Below are 19,484 nucleotides of genomic sequence, written 5' to 3'. Positions count from 1 at the left end.
AATCCTACAACTGTCTAGCTCACTTTGTATCTCCATCACTCTGCGCAGTGATCAAAATTTAGTCAAGTGTAGGAGATTTGTTCAATGAGTGAATGTAAAGGTTTATTTCCTTTAACTAGTCCTAAAGATAAGTTCATTGAACCTCTTCTATTTTCCTTCCTTCCTTCCTTCCTTCCTTTTCTTTCCTCCTGCTTTCCAGCTTATAGTCACCTTCTATGCCTCAACCTCTATTTATTTTTATCAGTGGGCATACAAATACATGTGGCTTCCTCCTGGAGGTTGGAAAGAGAAAATAAGTAGAAGATACTAAGCATCTTTTTTGGGTCGGTTGATTTAAACATTGTATTATTTAGTCACCTGACCGATGAGGTAGTTAATATATTCACCTCGTACAAATGAGGTCAATGAAATTCAAAAAGGTCAGGTAACTTGACCAAGGTCACACTAATAGCAGCAGAGGTTGAATTAAATTCCAGGTCTGCCTGAGACCAAGCCATGGTCTCATCATCAAACTATGCTGATTGCTTCAGCTCCCCAGAGGAAAATAGAAATATAAGGTAGTATATGGTGTAAAGTGGTATGACTGATGGCTGGGCGGGGTCAAATCTGTGGATTGGTATAAAAGCTTCTCTGACCCATAAATCTCATACATTTTATATATAAACAAACAAACAAACAAACAAAAAACAACTGCTAACTCACAGCTCCTAATTCTCGAGAACTGAGTTGTGTAGACACTTTGCTAGGTCTTGGGGATTTACAATGAACGGTCAGATGGTCCCAGGTCACATGTCAGTAGGGAAGGTAGACATTAAAGAATCATACAAATATTTGTTTAACTTAGGTTTTTACAAGTATTTCAGAGGAAAAATAGCACGAGGACCAGAAAGAGGATTTTTTTGTTGTTATTTTCATAGAAAAGGAAACTGAGGATGGTTGCATAAATGATCGACATCACATTGCAGAGACCTAAGATTTGAACCCACATCTCCCTGACCCCAAAGCTTATGTGGCTCTTTAAGAAGGAAAAGGCCTCCACCCTTTTCCTTCTGAACAATGTGATCATAAAGCCATTAGTGGACAGAGCAAATTCCTCGCTACCACTTTTGAAGCTCTGTAACCTCGATGTCTTTATTTGCAGAATGGATATAACATTGGCTCGTCACCATAAACTTGTGAGAATTAAAGCATTTGAAGCATTTTGCAGAGTGCCTGACCCATGGATACATGCTCAGTAAACAGCAATTATTATCATCATAAGATTATTAGGCAGTGTTGAGTTATCGACGGAGGTAATTTGGTGGTCCATCACACACGTGATGTCCTGCATTTTTAGTTGAGTTTTAACGAGGGTATATTTTTGTAACGTTCTCCTGCTCCCCTCTCTACCACCTTTAAGTCCCTTAGTTTAGCACAAAGATATGAATAGAGTGAAACGTGTGACTGTGTGACAGAGGAGGGCGGGCGGGGGGCGGGGGAGAAACAGGTATTTGAGTGTGTGTGTGGAGACAGACTATCTAGATTCCCTTCCTGGCTCGAGCACTTACAAGCTGAGCGTGGTTGAGAAAATTGGTGTCAGACCTCTACATGTACACGACACCGTTGTAAGAACTGAATGGGTTTAAACAGGTGACATTACTTCCTGGGTTATTCTATCACCGGGAGCTCGTGCTCACCCTCCTTTGCTTCTGGCTCTTCATGTCTCCGACCTATAAGCACGGGAGCCCCTGAGCTCAGGGCTTAGGCTCTCCCCTTTTCTATCTACTCCCTGGTGAGTTGTCTCCTCTCGGTTCTTTTATATCATCTATATGCTAAATAATCTGAATTTGCATTTCAAGTCTGGCCTCTCTTCTGGGTGGGTATATTCTACTGGCTCCCGTACATCTCCATGAGGATAGACATTAGCCACGAGCAGACGACGGTGATGGAGGCAGGGTGATGACTACCTGGGGTTTTATTATACTATTGTCTACTTTTAGAAATGACCAGAATTTTCCACAAACGAGTTCATTTTTTAACATGTTCGAAACTGAATTTATGTTTCTACTTCCCTCTCTTATGCCTGCTCCTCCCGTGATCTCTCCTTTCTCCATTAATGGCACTTCCATCTGTCTAGTTGCTCAGGGCTAAAAGCAGGGAGCCAGCCTTGCCTCCCCTCTTCCTGTCCCTCCTCAGAAGATTCTGTTGCCCTGCCTTAAAATTACACCCAGAGTCTGCCCCCCTCTCTCCATGGTGCTGCCTACGACTATGCTCCATTGTCTTTCACCTGGACCACTGCAAAAGCCTTGGAATGTCTTTCCCGGCTTCTGCCATGCCCACTGATGTCTATTCTTCACACCCCAGATGGAGTGGTCTTTTAAAAATATGAGTGAGCTCATAGCCCTCTTCTGCTCAAACCATGCACTGGATTCTTTCTTTTCTTGCTCAGAGTAAAATCCAAAGTACCGTTACTTACGTGACTCACAAGACTCTACACAAATCGCCACACGGCCCTACTCGACATCCATTTCTTTTCTTTCGGAACTTTTTCTCCTATTACTCGCCCCCTCTCTTTCACTCACTATGTTCCATCCATCTGGGCTCGTCTTTGTTCATGGAACATGCCAAGAGACTGTGAACTTGCTGTGCCCTCAGCCTGGAAGTTCTTTTTTGATATATGTAAGACTCACTGACTCAACTGTTAAGGTCCTTGTCTAAATGTCATCTTATCAAAGAGAACTTCCCTGTTCAGCCTACATTAGAGTTCCCTGACTAATGCATCCTGGCCCCTTACACTGTTTGCCGCGACACTGTGTACACTTGACATAGTATATGTTTGCTTGTTGATTGTCTCCTACACTAGAATATAAATCATGAGGGCAGGGTTTTGTTAATTGTTGTATGCCCCATTTCCTAGAACAGTGACTGCTGTTTAATAGGTACTCAATAAATGTTTGTGATTAAATGACGATATAGTGGTGTCTGCTGCAGGGTAAGTACTGTATGTTTATCATTGCTAGTATTATTAGCACTACTACTATCATTACTGTTACTTTTACTGGGACTAAGTTCCTTACATATTTATCTTAGTCATCTTACAGAAACACAACGAGATGCAAGGACTCATGGTTTATATATGCAGAGACTTGGCTGAGAAGGGTAAAATCACCTCTGTGAGGCCCAAGAGCCCGAGAGGCAGGATAACCTGTCTCTAAAACCCAGCTCTATCCATCCACCTCCCTGGGGCCCCTGCTTTTCCCAAAGAGGCATGGTATTCACTGATGGGATCTGTACATTGTTAAAAAGTTTGCTGTCCATGGAAAGATCTTTAAGAGATATCACTAATGGGCAGGGGAGGGTGGAAAACAATATATTTTATGTGTCTTTTGTGAAATAACAGGAGGATAATATTTCATCTTATTTGGTTGAATTTATACACACACACACACACACACACACACACACACACAAAGTAGAACGCTGCCCAAGAAACTAATGAAAGTGGGTGGAGGCGGGGGAAAGGGAGGGAAGAGTCAGAGAAAGGAGTAACACTCCTCATTAGATGTCTTTTATGCTATTTTTGTTTTTTGATTTTGTGAATTTAATGTCTTTTTTTTTTTTTTTTAAAATAAGCCTACCAAATTGTCACAGCCCAGAGGAACCCAAGAAGACAAATAAAGACAAGGTAGCGGCTAAGGCTCCCTCAGCCTGACCAGACTTCAGAGTCAGCTTCTTTCTGACTCTAGGTCACTGCCTTCCCTTTTTAAGAGCATTTCCTTCAGCAATGCCTTGCTATAGATTCGTTCTCTGTTCCTTTTAATATGTACCTCTTTTAAAAAAAATCTCTTGCCATTTTACAACCCAGCAAGATCTTTCTCAAGGACCTGGGAGGCACTTCTTTGAAATGTAATCATCAAGGAAAACAGCAGAAATATATCTTTGCAAATTCAAGAATAACTGCAATGTACAGGATAGATCCCATTGGTCAAACTCCCCCTGAAGTCCTCCAGGACTTTTCCACTTGCTCGCCACAAGCCTCGAAAATCTTTCTGTCCTTCGTTTCAAGAGAATTGAGTTCAGACTTCTCTCCCCAGTTGCAATAGCCTTGAATAAACTCTTCCCTGCCTGTTTGACATTGGCCGGTGCAATTTTTGCTTTGATTGATAGTCACAGAACTAGCTAAGACCCTGGACCAGAAAAAAGAAGATTAGGTGAAAACTAAGGTAATCAGAGTAACAGACTTTAGTCAAGGCTATTGCAATAGGGCTATGGTAATCTAACAGACTTCGATGATACCAAAAAAGAAAGATGTCCTTTTCTCCTTTACATCAATGTTTGACTCTGTGAGTCTTGTTCATCTTGCACCTCCAAAACCTGACACATAATAAGGACTCAATGTATATTTGTTGGCTGAATCACAAGGCTGAAAGGCAATTTAATTTCAATTCAGTTTAATTTCAATCTAGGTTTCCACCTCCTTTGCAAATACAGAGGCAAGATGCTTGTTTGACCTCTGGGCTTGTATATTTCCAGTAGCTGGGTCCTCACTAACTCTTTAGAGGTAGTTTGGGAACTAACGGAAACTAAAGGGGTATTTCTTGATGTAACTTTAGTTCTTTCACTATGAGATGGCAAGGAAGACCGATCCTTTTACCCTGTTTCTTTCTTCCTACTCTAGAAAGCATCTGGAACAAGCTGCAGCAGCTTGTGGCAAAAGCACCCTCACAGAGAATGGACCCTCACAGAGAATGGAGAGGTAGCTGGCTGATTTGAGGGTTAAAGTTCTTTCAGAGTAGTCAGGGATATACTGAATTAATCAAGACTGGGCTACCCAAATGCCTGTGGCTTTGGCTCCTAATTTGTGCCTGCTAACTAACTGTACACTTAATGGGCTCCTCTGAGAATCTTATGAGACATAAAAATAAATGCTCATGTTGGACTCTTAAGAGCCACCTTTGAGGTGTTCTCCTAGATTATCATTAATAGTAATTATTCGGTGGTGATGTTATATAAAACCCCAGTCACTGCCCTTGGAGCTTTCTGTATTAATTTATATCCAATAAACTGTGATCATATCTTTCATTAGAATTGTTACTAAATACATTTCTATTCAGGGCATCTCCCTGAAATGGAAATATTTCCCTAAAAATTAATTTTACTGATACACATGCGTAGGCTGATTAATGGGAGCTTAGAATAGACTTACTTTTTCATTTCTCTGGAAGGAATACAAAGAAAGTAATGCTGATGCATTTGCATCCACATGATCTCAAATGCATCGGGATGTGCACTCCAGCACAGAATTCCAAAGTAAGTGGTATCTCACAGATCCTCAGATTCATGTTAGGAAAATGTCACTAACATTTGCACATGTTTTTACACTTTACAAAGCATTTTAACCTGACTTTTCTCATCACCTCTCCCTCCCCACGATAATTCTCCTCTGGGGTTGCTATTATAATGTTCCCTGATTTAGTAGTGAACAAACGGGGCTCAGAAAGGTTATAAGACTGTGCAGTCTTATAGCCATAAATGGTTCCATTACTGCAGTGCTTAAGTAACCCTTCCTAGTTGACTGCCATCCTCCACCATGGTCTAGCTTTACCATCCCATCTTCCCCCTTCTTCATGGTCCACCTGGATGCTCAGGTCTGCAGATGCTCTGGATGCTCACTTGCCTGGAGCACTCTCTCACCTAGCTAACTGTTAAGCAGATCCTCCAGGTGTCAGCAAGCATCTTTCAGGAAGTCTTCCCTGTCTCTGAGCCACATCAAGGCCGGGCCAGTGCTCTATCTGCATAAGAGTGGGACCTTGACTATCTCCCTGTTTTTTCATCCCCAGTGCTTAATACACCACAGGCACTGGACAAAAAACATGTTAAATAACCAATGAGAACAAGTAGTGGAAGCCAGGACTGGAATCTCTGACCATAAGTGCAGTCCTTTGGCATCATCCTATTCCCCTTTGTAAGTAACAAAACAATAACAATAATAAATGCCTTGTGAGGTGTGATTTCTTCAGAGAGCAAATGCACCAGCGTTGACTTAGCATAATGCAAATATAGTAGAATTTCAGTGCTGTGGACTCCATTAAAATTAAGGATGCATAAATGCTTGGCCAGGGGCTGGGCTGGCTGGTACCTTTGGAGTGTTTATTTAGAAAAGAGATTGCTAAGCAAGTTAGTACTTTAGCAGTGTAAACAAGATCACCAGGAGAAATGGCGGAAGATACTTAGGAGAACAAACTGCCCGGAGTCACTTTGGAAGCACCCGTTATGAACAAACAATCACTGTGCTAATTACGATTGCTCTGCTAATTACAATTACTGTGCTAATTACAATCTATCCTTATCTGTTCCCTAGGTTCCCCATGGACTTTGCCTTCCGAGCACTTAGACCAGCCTGAGTTACTGCCTGCCTTCGAGGATAATGAAATTGCGGTTCTTTAAACATTTTCTCGGCTTCAGATGCCTCCATGATTCAGATAGGCTTCCTCCTCTTAGGGAAAAAAAAAATGTAGTGAGGGATTTTGAAGCCGGAAAATTAAAAACAAAACCAAAAAAGGATGGAGGAGGAGAACTGGGAAGAGAAGTGAAATGGACCTGCTTGCTTTTGTTGTGTTAGTACCTTTTGCAGACTAGAGACACATTTTCTGGATAGTTGGAGAACATTCAAAAATATGCTATGTATAATTTGTTTTCCTCTTAAAATGACCATGTTTGTTATATTTAGAGATGTGAACACTGGCAATAAAATTAAAAAAAAAAATCAGCGGTTATTTTTCTTTCTTCTCTTATTATAATTAGGGAGAAAGATGAGAGAGGCCTTGTTTACAGATGAATTGCAATTCTCTGCTCCCCCACTCCCACACACAAATAAAAGGCATCTTTCACTAAGTCTTAATTTTACTATTTTCTTATTGTCCCCAATTAAACTAATATGTGTTGATGGTATGAGAGTTTTGTCTTAGCGTTCGAGAATTATAAAGCTTCACCCACGCCAATGTCCCTTCCCAAATGGATTTCTCACTACTTTTCCTGGAGTGTGTCTTCCACCTTTGACCTTAAGCAGACTGCAGCCCAGCTCTCCACTGGAAAGTACTTTCTGCTGCATGTGATGATGGCTGAAATTGCACTGAGGGTATGTAGAAGAGGCTCTGATCTGGGCACCCAACCATGGCTTCGGGACAATGCAGTCAGAACAAGTGCCTTCCCCATCAGCACTGAGGCTCACAGCAGAGCATCCCTGTACCTATCAGTGAGCAGAGTAGACGGATAGATGGATGTAGAGAATAAATTATGCTATTTTATGCACTAACATGCTAAATTATGCACTAGGATTACAGGATACCACTGTCTGCTCTGGATGCTGCAAATCAAAAACATAGTCTTTGCATTAGGTCACTCTGGTGGGGACCCTTTGGGACTCCATTGTCCTCTAATGCCATTAGCCTTGGGACTCAGTTCCTGCTTTCAAAGAGGCTAGTGGAGGATCAACAATCCTTCTCCATTCTTAGGTATAACCTGGGCTCACATCTAGCATAAAGTTCAATTAAACACCTTATTTTTCAAAGCTGGTCCTCAGACCCAGGAGATCATTTGAAATACTGTCCCACAACCCGCTGAACCAGAGGCCGTATTTTAGCGGGACCCCTTGGTAATTTCTGTGCATCTGAGAGTTTGAGAAGCACCGGTGTATTTCACGTGTATTGAGTTCTAGCTTTAAGCAGACATATGAAAAATGCCTCTTTAGATAAGGTTTTCATGCATAATAATTTCCGAGCTATTATTTGCTTTCCTGATCTTACAGAAACACAGGGTTTGAGACCATCTGCAAACACGTGTGCACACATCATCTGGAGGCTGTAGAGTGGTAAAGAGAGACTTGAATCCAGCTTATTTACTGGCTGTACGACCTTGGAAGCTACACCTCACCCCTCTGAGCTTCAGTTTTCTCGTGTCAAATATACAATAGTCCACCTGCTCTTTTCACATGAGTCATGAGAAAAACATGTGCCTATAGTCCTCAAAGGTAGGTTTTGAAAAGTAAAGAAAAAATAGTTTTATAATATCAAACAAGTGTAAGGATATTAAGAAATGCACCAGAGGGTATGATGAGTTAATAAAAGAGGAAGGAAATCAGGAAAGAGAGGTGAGGTGAGCAAGACTGATGTGTAATCCAGTAGGGCTTACTGGCTAACCTTCATTTTGCGCATTTGGATACACCACTTCTAAGCCAATCAATAAATATGATCTCAGAGGTGAGAGACTAACATGCTTCTGGACTTTGTGGATCTGGGCCCAGACCTATTATCAAATTCCACACAGAGTACAGAAGCATCTAAATCCCACATTTCTAATTTTAGATGTTTCCCACTGTAGTACATTCAAACAGTAACAAATGGGCTATGCTCTGGGCCTGGGTCTCCAACCCCCAGGACACGAACCGGTACTGGTTCATGGCGTGTTAGAAAATGGGTCACATGGGAGGAGGTGAGTGGTGGGCCAGTGAGCGAAGCTTCATCTGTATTTGCAGCCGCTCCCCAGCACTAGCATCACCGCCTCAGCTCCACCTCAGATCATCAGGCATTAGATTCTCATAGGAGCACCAGTCCCTGGTGTCAAAAAGGTTGGGGACCACTGCTCTAGGACAAAGGTAATACAACACATAAGCAAGACTATGTCTTTCCAAAGCCTCGGATAAACACACCCACACGAAGGTGACCCTGGCTGCTGTCCATCCCATACTGCTGGCTGAGCTGTCCACACCAACAAAATGCAACAATACCACCATCAACAAAAGTCTTCATCTGCTATTGATTCTGGAATTAAGGGGAAAGAAATTTAATTGGAAAACAAAACAAAACAAAACAAAAAACCAATGTTTACGGAGAGCCCACTGTGTCTAGGACCTTTGCTTATCAGTCTGTTAAATCTTCACCACAGCCTTTTGAGGATATTTTGAAGTAAAACCCAACTTTACGGTGGAAAATCTTAAGGTTCAGAGAGGTTAAGAGATTTGTCCAATGATACACAGCTAGGAGATGGCAGATATATAACTTGGACCCTGTTACTTGTCCTTGCAGGACCCAGGACAAGTTGGGTCTCAGCCATGAAAGGCATCAAGTTCCTGCAGAATCATGCACATGGGGGTGGCCTGTCCCTAGGATTGTTCCTAAGTTATTGATCTGGCAGCTTCCTGTAATACCTGAGTCCTCCCTGTCTACAAAAATCAGGGAAGAAACAGGTGTCAATCTCATTCAATCATTATAATACCACCAGGAATTGGAAGCTACTGTTATTTTTCTTAATTCAGAGATGAGGAAACAGAGGTTTATTGAACTAAAGTGCCTAAGGTCATAGAGGTGAGAAGCAGCAAGCTCGAATTCAGACTCTAGAGCTAGGTATCTTTGACAAAAGCCAGCATCTCCCCAAATTGCTGGGTAATGTGAACCACCTGGGAATGCAGTGAAAATTCAATTTCCCAGGCCCATTACATGGGGAAAAAATAATTGCTAGGTCTCGGCGCAGCCCCGGGTGATTCTTATGATCAAGAAAGTCTTTACTAAGCTCCTGGCCATGGGGTTAAGTAGAAAGAGCACTCTAGGTCAGAAGCCCTGAGTCTTCATCTAAGTTCTGCCCAAACCTTAATTTACAGAAAAGGCAACAGAAACCAGAAGGGGAGAATGGCTGAGGATGATTGAGCAGGAAGCGGCAAAACAGGACTAGAAACTCAGCTTTTTGATTCCAGGGCCTATGGTACACCGGACATATCAGCTTTGACTTCTGCAGATGTCAGGAAACTTTGGAAAGATGGAGACACAGAAGAGAGATTCTTCTGCAGTCAGCCCAAGAAAAATCACCCTTTAATTCCTGTGACCCAGCCTGCAACTTCTGTCCTCATTCCACTTCTAAGATCTTGCCCGTGGTCCCCCCCAAAAGAAAGCATACAGCTGTGGCTCCAGGTGGCAAGTCAAGAATTTTGCCAAGAGCTGGAATATTATCTCATAGACAGGCTTGGGGATGGCCTTGAAAATCAAAAGCTAATGATACTTTTAATTAATAATCTCTCTACCATCCACTTCCTTTGTTTTCTCTTGTTATAATAAGATTGTGGTATAGTACAAAACACCCAGGCCTGAGAGTATAGAAAAACAGCTTCTAGGCTTGGCTCTGCTGTTACTTCTTTATGGAACCTTGGACTTGGTGTTACCATCTGTACAGTGTGGGAGTTGATTCCCACGTCTCTGAGCCTTCAGAGTGGATATAATATAGACCCCACAGACTGGGGGTTAGAATCCTGGCTGATTCATTTACTAGTTATGTGATTTTAGGTAATTGATTTAAACACTGTGAGCCTCAGGCATCTTATCTAAAAATGGGGGGTAGGGAGGATCTGTACAAACTATTCCCTGGGGTTCTTCCATCTCTAAAGCCTATGGTTCTTTGGGAATTAAATGAAAGAAACTGATAAGAAGAGCAAAGAAGGTCTTAGCACAATTCTTGGAGGTGGCCGCATGAAGTGGAAGAATGCTGGGAGCTAGGGACGCACACTGCAACACGGGCTTTGTTCTTAGACCCACCTGTTATCAGGTGTATGACTGTTAGGCTAGTCTAACATCTCTGTGCTTCAGTGTAGTAAATAGTTTGGATGCTCTACATATTTCTCTGCTTCTTGGGACATAACATGATTGAATGTTCCTACTCAACATTTTGAGGGGTGCTGTGGCCATGGGACTTGATTTAAGCAATGCAATATGAGCAGAATGCCACCTCTAGGGGGAAGTAATAAGAGCCAAATTTCTTTCCCATTACTGTAATGTTCATGGAAGCACATGAAGCTGGTACTTCTGCGAGCCCAGCTTCCCAATTCTGTGTGGGGTGTGTGGTACAGCAACACATACACACTTTCCTATGAAGCCGTTGCGATATTAAAGTTGTTTACTATCAGGCACAATCTAATGTATCTTGGTTGAAGCATTCATTTCCTTTTTTTTGTAAAACCAAGTTCTTAAGGGCTACTTTGCAAAAGGTATTGGAACGATTAAATGAGAAAATATATAAAGTACATGGTACAAGGTCTGGCACATAAAAAAAATGCACACATGGTTAAGGTGGGGGAAGGATCCAGAAGCAACATGTACAGCAGACTATCTCCTAGGAATGCACTAGAAAAACCAAAGTTTTGGAGGCCACTTAAGATATGACTCAGGACCTTCAGTTGGAGAATGAGTGGGTGCCACTCAAAAGTGAACTATCCTCAAATTTGTAAAGAGAGCTCTTCTGTCTTCCCAGGCGTGGGTTGGTGGTGGCTCATCCTGAAATCCCACATCGTACCCCAAATCGTCCTCTTACGTTGTGCAATATGCACATCTGATAAGCAGACCGGATTGAAAAGTGTCTTTCTAGCAAATCTTTCATGAGCTCCTTGTGCTCTTTGTAGGTCACTCTTAAAGGCTTATGAGCAAATATCTGCTGCTGGCAGAACTGTCTTCTTTTTGATGAGCCTTTTGCAAAATCGACCACTGTAATCCGTCCGGCCCCCATTCCCAAGCAACTTCTCCGCACTGCAATTTCTGAGGCTCAATAATAGTTCTTGGCTGATGTTTTTCTAAATCCATGCAGTCCATAACCAAAGTTGACCTTTCTTTCTTATAGGAGTGAGGTGGGATGGATGAGGATGGGGGTGGGGAGGAAGAAAAAATCAAACAAACCAACAAAACATCAAATACCTCCAACTTTTGATGAGTTTATCTCACTCCAACATTCTTTGCCATCCTCATAATGACTAGGAGTCATGGGGAGGGGTTCTTATAGTGACCCTGCATGGGTCATTCGGACCAACACAGTGCACCAACAGCGGCTAGAGACAGCAAAGCCTGGCATCACTTACTGGGTTGGGGCAATTCGGAGAGATCTTTGATTTCTTCATGTTTCCATGGAACTTGACTGTTTACTACAGGCTTTTACATCCATTCATGTCCATCCAAACCTGATCGCTAATCCAGGGCTCTCTCCCAGCACCACCTAGTAGACTCTTAGAAAAACCTTTATTTCCTGCCGGGAATAAATGATCTTCTGACTTTCGTATGAACTCTGTGTCTTTTTTCTCTATCACTTCTGGTCTCTTTAACACTTGCACCTTCCACTCCTTTCCAAACCTTTCACGATCTGTCTCTTTATCTCTTCAACCCTTGTCCCAGCTCTACATCACCTTAATTCCTTTTGTGCTTGTCCTTCCCTCATTCTGTCACTCACGCTCTTGCTTAGTGTCTCCTCTTTCTTGGTGTCTCTCTCCATGTCTCTGCTTTGTCTGACTGCTTCTCTTTATTACTCCTGCCTGTGTCTGTCTGTCTGTAGGGGTCTCTCACTGTGTACCACACTTAATCTTCAGACACAGTGGATGGCTGATAACCCTTGGACTTGTCAGGCTCCTAAACATCTCCACATGTTCAGCTCTCAGAGACAGGTTGTAGCCCACATGGGCAACCTGAGGAGGTAGCTAGGAATGGGATCGAATTCCTGCACAATCATGCTCATGGGAGTGGCCTTACCTCAGATCCCTTATTAGTTATGAACCTGGTATCTCCCTATAGGACCTGGGCCCTCCCTCTCTGCTGAATGCAGGGATGAAACAGGTGACTCTTCTCACCACATGCTAATAGAGGATATTCAGAAGTTACACACATATCCTTCCAACAGAACCAAAAACCAGAACACTGGTCTGGGAGTCACCGATGCTAACTTTCATTCTCAGAGAGGCCCCAACCCACAATGATCATTAGGCAAGTCATACCCTCTCCTGAGCCTCAGTTTCTCTACAAAGGTTTAGATCTGAACCAGATAATCTCTAACTGTGTGTCAAGTTTAGAGACTTGGAATGTTAGGTTTTGTAAAGGATGCTCTTTTGGAGATTCAAGAGAGGACTCGAAAATGCAGATCTGTCTTCTATAAGCAGTTGCTAGGTGTGGGAATCTGGGCAGGGGCAGAGAGAACAATAAAGCAGAGTTGTAGCTTTCACACAGGAGACTTCTTAGCTGGTAGAGAGTTTGAAATCCCAAGGGAGGCAGTTGTCAGGAAATGAAGCATATGGCAGGATGGCTGGTTGAGTGCCTGATGGCTACTCTGGAGGGCTGGTCAGGAGATTACTCGGAGGAGGGAGGAAAAAATGAGGAGAAGGAGGCGAGAAATGACAACTGTTTTTTGATGCTGAAAAGTTTGCAGGCCTGCCTTCCAGTACCTGGAGGACAACGGAGCTGCAGCATCCCCACTCGCCCTGTCTGGGGCTCAGGGAGGGAGACTTGAAAGAGATAAATTTATCAGAAGCTGCTCACCTTCCCCTGTGGGAAGACAACTGCCTTAGCAGGTGGTCCAAGAGATGACATGGTCTGGAGATGGAAATGATTGCAAAGAAAGTTTAACTGAAGCCAAGGATGAGAGAGCTTAAGTGAAATGGGCTACTCTAATACAGTGGTAGTCTGGGGAGTTCTATAAATCTTAAACTGTTGTCAAAAGAGAAAGTGTGGTCTGTTTACTGAACTCCCCTCTGTGAGCAAATCGGGGCAGACACGGACCCTGGCTATTCAGAGACAACCTGGAATTGAACAGTTGGGAACAATGAACAGAGTGTCTGAGGCAGAATACAAACTCCTGATGGAGCTAAAATTCTGTCTGAGCCTGGAGACTTCCAGGACAGCGTTTAAGGTGCCATGCTCTCTCTTACCGAGCAGTCTGTTGGGAGTGGGAAGGCAAGTACTCTGGGCTATCAGATCTAACATCGCAGACTAGCCCTGCAATGGCTTGTTTTGTGATCTTAGTCGAGTCTCTTCTCCGTATGTAAAATGAGCTCTTGGGATCCCATGAAATCCCTTCAGGAACTAGCATCTTACTATCCAGTTTGGATCCTTCTTTCGGATCGAATCTTCACACAAGAGAATGGGAGCTAGTACATTTGCTCATTTATCATGTGCCAGTGACTCTGATAGTTGCTGTGAGATATCGAACGACATCAAACATATCACAGTGGCTGGCATCTGGTAAAACATCCCTTTTGGGAGAGTAGGCAGTAGGACTATGCTTGTCATGGGTGGGGCCAGGATTTAGAATCAGCTGTGGAGATCTGTTTTCCTGACTCCTCTTCCCGCTTATCCCTATGGCTGGGCTTCTGCAGGCTCCTTCCTGGATAGGAAAATGCCCTCATGGTTCTCATCCCTCCAAGAGGCACCATTCTTTGCTATCACTTCACACAGCAGTTTACAAGCCTTATCCTCAGAGAAGCCCTTTATCATGCCTTATAAATCCTCCTAAAAGGCTTCAATGGAAACTCTTTGGAAAATATTAACAAATTAAATTTTCATATATACTTTTTCAATTGCATGTGTCACCTCGCAAGCTTGTAAATTCCTTTCTTGAAGGCAAGGGGCAAGTTCTTTAATTTTTTTTTTTCCTTTTGGATTCTACACAGCATTATTCTATCCATCATGATGCATCAACATGGAGTTTCGTAGACTATTAAAACTACAGAAAGTCAGCATTGTGGAATCTCAGTATTGGGTGGTTCATCCAGATTGTTCTTAAATTTCCCCCAGAGTTTTTCCAACAGAGCAGCATCCGGCCTCTGCTTGAGCATCTGAGTAGCAGAAAGAATTCTCCTGGGAATCGGAAGACTTGACTCTGCCACTAAATTGCCGTGTGGCTGCCAACCATTCCTATCACCCTTGACTCCTCCCTCGACCTTACCCTTTGCCTGCAACTGCTCCCTGGACCTTGTCCAATCTCCCTCACAACTATCTCTCAATATTCTCTTTTATCTTCAGTGTTATTCCCACCATCCTGGTCGACGTCACCAACAGTCTCACACGGCTTCCACAACAGGCACCTAATTAACACCCCCTTTTCACCACCCTCATCACAATCTACTTCCCATGTAGATTGAAAATTACAGTGCAATCACAATATGCTCCCCTCCTTGAACTGTTTAAAAGCTCTCTCATGTGCTATTAGAATAAAGATAAGGCCTGTGAGACCCCCGTAATCTGCCACTGCTTACTGTTCTGGCTTTGCCTCAAACCAGTCTTCACTCATTTACTCACGTTCAACCTTACCAAACTTCTTCATTTCCTGAAGCCAATCACTTTCGTTTTTCCTTCTTAGAATATCTGTCTCTGCTTGAAACCTTTCCCAATGCTAACTCCTACTCATCTTCTAGGTATTAGTTAAATAGCACTTCACCTACAAAGTAGAAAGCCTCATGATTGCTTCCTAAGCCAATAAGTGTGCTCCTACCACTCTCCAAACTAAATCCAACTAAATTAGATTCCACTGTTAATTCTTTTCCTGGAACCCTGTATCTTTTCTTCATAGTACCTACCACAAATTAAGTAAATGCATAAGATCACACACATGCACACACACACATGCACACACACACACACATATGCACATATTCACAACCTAAACACCACAGGGTGCAGGGTCATTTTTATCTGATTTTCCATTGTATCCTATGTAACCAGCACGGTACCTGGGACATATTAGGTTCTCAAAGAGCATGTGCTAACTATATAGGTAAATAGTTTTAGAGAATTTACATTTTTATTCTAGTTCTATAAAATGGGAAATGATGGGGCATGTTGGATTAGAGGCCACAGACAAGGCTTTGGAGTCAACCAGACTGACATCTGAATCCTCACTCTCTCACTAGATGGTGACCTTGAAGAAATCATTTTACCTCGTTGGTGTTGATTTTTCCATTGTAAAATGGAGGATACAGTACCTCAAAGGGTTTTAATAGTGAAGCTAAAATGGCATTCTCCTGGCCCTCTCACTTCCTAGAAGAGGGATTTGGGAAAGTCACTTGACATTTCATTTCTCATATGTATAACGAAAATAATAACAGTCTCTGCTTTACAAGGGTCATTGTGAGGATTACATAAATTAATGGGTCAAAAGTGCTTAGAATGCTCTCAGCATGTGCTGAATTAATGTTAGTGGCCATTATTATTGTTATTATTATCATTTAGTAAAGAGCTTAATATATACTAATCTTTAATAAATAGTAGCCACTATTACCATTCTTACTATAATCATCACCATTATAAATTAGATGATGGGATAAGGATGATAATGATTACAACGGTGATGTTTCTTACTAGTTCTGACTTTTGTTGACAATCTCAAATGGTAGGGAAAACCCTGCTTTGTGATAATATCCTATCACTTTTTCATGTAAAACTGTCTAAAAGCACAGTTTGTTTTTTTTTTTAAAGATAATCATATTTTATAAATGGAATGATTCTTTTCACTCTACCATCTTATGGTTCATCCAATTTTGAGGCATGAATACATCCCACCCAAGGTCTCTCTTCTCCAGGTTGAACAGATCCAGTTTCTTCAATTTTCCCGGGAAGCCTTTCACAATCAGACTGCCTGTCTGTACTTCATATCAGTTGACCAACCCAGTCCCCATTCTGTTCTCTCTTACATGGTAGTAGTCTCATCTTTTAATTTCTCATGCACCTCTGTGTTTGTTGACAGAGAAAGAAGTCTTTGACATATTGTTGAGCAAATAAATAAATAAATTTCTAAACAGCTTTACTGAGATTTGGGGTGTGTGTGTGTGTGTGTGTGTGCGTGTGCGCACGCACACACACACCTATAGAAGAGAGAGTGGCATTTTAAGAATATTAAAAAAAGTTAATTCTGCATATTTCTGGGTGACAGCAATTTTATTTTCTACTTCATTAAATGTATTTATGTTTGAACTGCTTGACTAGCCTACATAGGTCACTTATTTTGTAATAGACTGAAAGATTAATTTAAAAAATTTAAAAATCCATTAACTAGACTTACAGGATGATTTAAAATTGAATTTGAAACATGTGGATACAGTTAGAAAACTGGGAGGGTAAGATAGATAACGAACAGGTCAGTGGAGAAGGACCCTCATGGAATGAATTTTGCTGACTTCTAGTACTTCATGGATAGGCACTGGTGAGCTTGGGGAGATGCTGGCCAATATAACAGGACTACGCCATGGTGCCCATGACTCCTCCCCAGCCCATATTTTGGGTCAGTGATTTAACTAGTGAAGTATAAGTGTCTGTCCCATACCGAAAGGTCATCTGGAAGACTTGGCCTTGGTTCACATGCTGGGTCCTGTTGTTGTAACCATGTAGCATCTCTCCAAAGAGGGTGTCGTTGAATTTAGAGTCAGACTTGAGGCACTTGGGGCCCTCACAGACATCTGAGAGCATTAGGCAGGATTTTCCATCAGGAGCCAGCTTGTATTCCTCCACACAACTGCATGATAAAACAGAGTTGAGAGTTAGCTCCGCATGTTGGATGCCCCTTATGGGGGTGACCTAAAACCAAGGTCTCCTTTGCCTGAAAAACAGGTCAGAGTTTAGGAATGGAGGCAGCTCTTCTGGCTGGAGTCTATCTAGGGCACAGGTGTCTTGAGAGAAGCACATTAATCCTGCAAATTGGTAAATTCAAGGAAAGTCATTTGTGACATTTTGGAGGAGTCAGGGGAACACCAGAGTGCACATCCACGCACAAAGCAAATTTAAAAACTGTTTTCCATGAACACACAGACCTTAAAAAGCATGACAGGCCAATTCACAGGGAATTATCAACTAGTTTCAGAATCTATTCCCAGTGTATCTGTCGACCAAGGTTGAAGACTATTGCAAAAACAAGGATTTTATTGCCCTTGTAGCTCAGAGGTGATCCTTCCAGGACCACGGACAGCACATGAAGCAGCAGCTGCTGTTTCTGTTCAATTAAGCAATGTTAGCTGCCTCTGTTGGCCTCTAACTACCCAATCTTGACAGCAGAAGGGCCCTTGACATACCTTTGAGGCAGGGCAGGCTCCTCTATGGAGAAAATAGGCATCTGAATAGAATGTAAAAATAATATTTGCAATTTGGGGATTTGCAGTAGGAAAAGAATCTCTTATAGAGGCATGGGAGGAGGGAAGAAAGCAGAAGTCTCAGTCCCTAAAAAAATCAACTCAGAAATAATATTCTTTAAGAGTCTACCTATTCATAGTCCTTTGGTAGGCACTGCAGATAGGGTACACATAATAAATAAGACACACAAGAGAATAGGTTGCATAATTGGTAAGATCTGTTTAATATAATCTTTGATCCTTTAGATCTATCTGAACCCTGGCAATCATTTAACTTCTTCGATCTCCAGTTCCCACATCTGTAAAATGGAGTACACACTCCTATCCTACCTTAAGTTATGACACATTGGCAGCAAAAAATAGTTAGGAATTGCAAGGCACTTAACGTAATTACGATAATAGTAGTAATGGTGGTGTTTCTATATTGGGCATGTAATATCCACTGGGAACTTTATATATCTATTTTCTAATCATAAAAAAGGTAGTATCATCATTCTTGCTTTACAGAGAAGCAAAATGAGGAGTCAAGAGATAAAGAATGTCACACCATGAGTAAGTGTCAAAGCTGGCATTCAAATTCAGGTCTATAGCAACTACCCTCGTTCCAAATCCACGTATGCCTATTTGCAAACATGACCCTGGTCAGTCTGTTTCAGTTGGAGGCAGTAGAAAGCAGGTAGTCTCTTATTTGCTTTTCTTCTGCAAGGTAGAACTAGCCAAGATCTACTGAATCCAACTGCAAAGAGACTCAAGAACATATATTGTAAGAAGGAAGAAGCTCTGTAACAGGGTTTGGGAAGAAAATGTTCTCAGGGTGTAGGGACCAGTAGTAGCTGATGCAAGAGACATAGAACCCAGCTGAAGGCAGGAAAATAAAGGCAGAGCTGAAAACTTGACCCAAGATCACACCATTGAAAAACCAGGAACGTCTCTTGCATGAAGCAAGCTGTCACTCTTTTCTTGCTCTCCTCTAACCCCCAGTGTCTTAATTGTCTTTCTAATGTTTGCATGCTCCTACCCAGAGGGCAGTGGAAAGTTCTTGGAATAAGGTCTATTCTGGGGCCTTGGTCAACTTGATTTTCCCTTTTTGAATCTGTTAAATGTAAGTAACTCTCCTTTAATAAAGTTGTAGTACAGATGAAGTGAGTTATATGAATGTGCAGAGTATATGGCAAGCGCTTAATAAAGTCTAGTTCCATCCATTTATCCCAGGAGGTTCCCAGCAAATATGAGAAATGGTTTACTGTGGAGAGCTCGCTCTCATACTCCCTCCCTCCCTCCCTCCCTTTCTTCACAAGCGTGCTCACATTCACATGTGAATAATTACACTTTTGTTGTAAGTGATTAAACATTATCAAAGTCTATAGAGTAAAATGTAGAGGGTTTTTATTTCTCACTCCACTTGTATTCTTAGTTCCCATTTCAGTGGTCATCATTTGTTAACTATCGTGTATTTCTCTAGAGTTTTTTCAATGCAATATATATATATATTTTGCATTGAAATATATATATATTGCATTGAATATATATTGCAATATATATATATATTGCATTGAATATATATATTGCATTTATATATATTATTGCAATATATATA

General features: G+C 41.9%; 1 protein-coding gene across 1 annotated transcript in view; it reads right to left on the bottom strand.

Annotated features, from left to right (window-relative positions):
* The window catches only part of ASTN2 (astrotactin 2), a 787,984-nt gene that overhangs the window by 269,589 nt on the left and 498,911 nt on the right, over positions 1-19,484 (bottom strand). Inside the window, exon 14 of the mRNA XM_025050436.1 lies at positions 17,089-17,277. Within this exon, the coding sequence (XP_024906204.1) occupies positions 17,089-17,277 (189 nt within the window). The remainder of the gene's footprint in view (positions 1-17,088; positions 17,278-19,484) is intronic.

The sequence above is a fragment of the Pteropus alecto genome, unplaced genomic scaffold (assembly GCF_000325575.1).
Source record: "Pteropus alecto unplaced genomic scaffold, ASM32557v1 scaffold226, whole genome shotgun sequence".
In the NCBI taxonomy this organism is placed as follows: Eukaryota; Metazoa; Chordata; class Mammalia; order Chiroptera; family Pteropodidae; genus Pteropus; species Pteropus alecto.
This window is presented reverse-complemented; position numbering and strand designations above follow the sequence as displayed.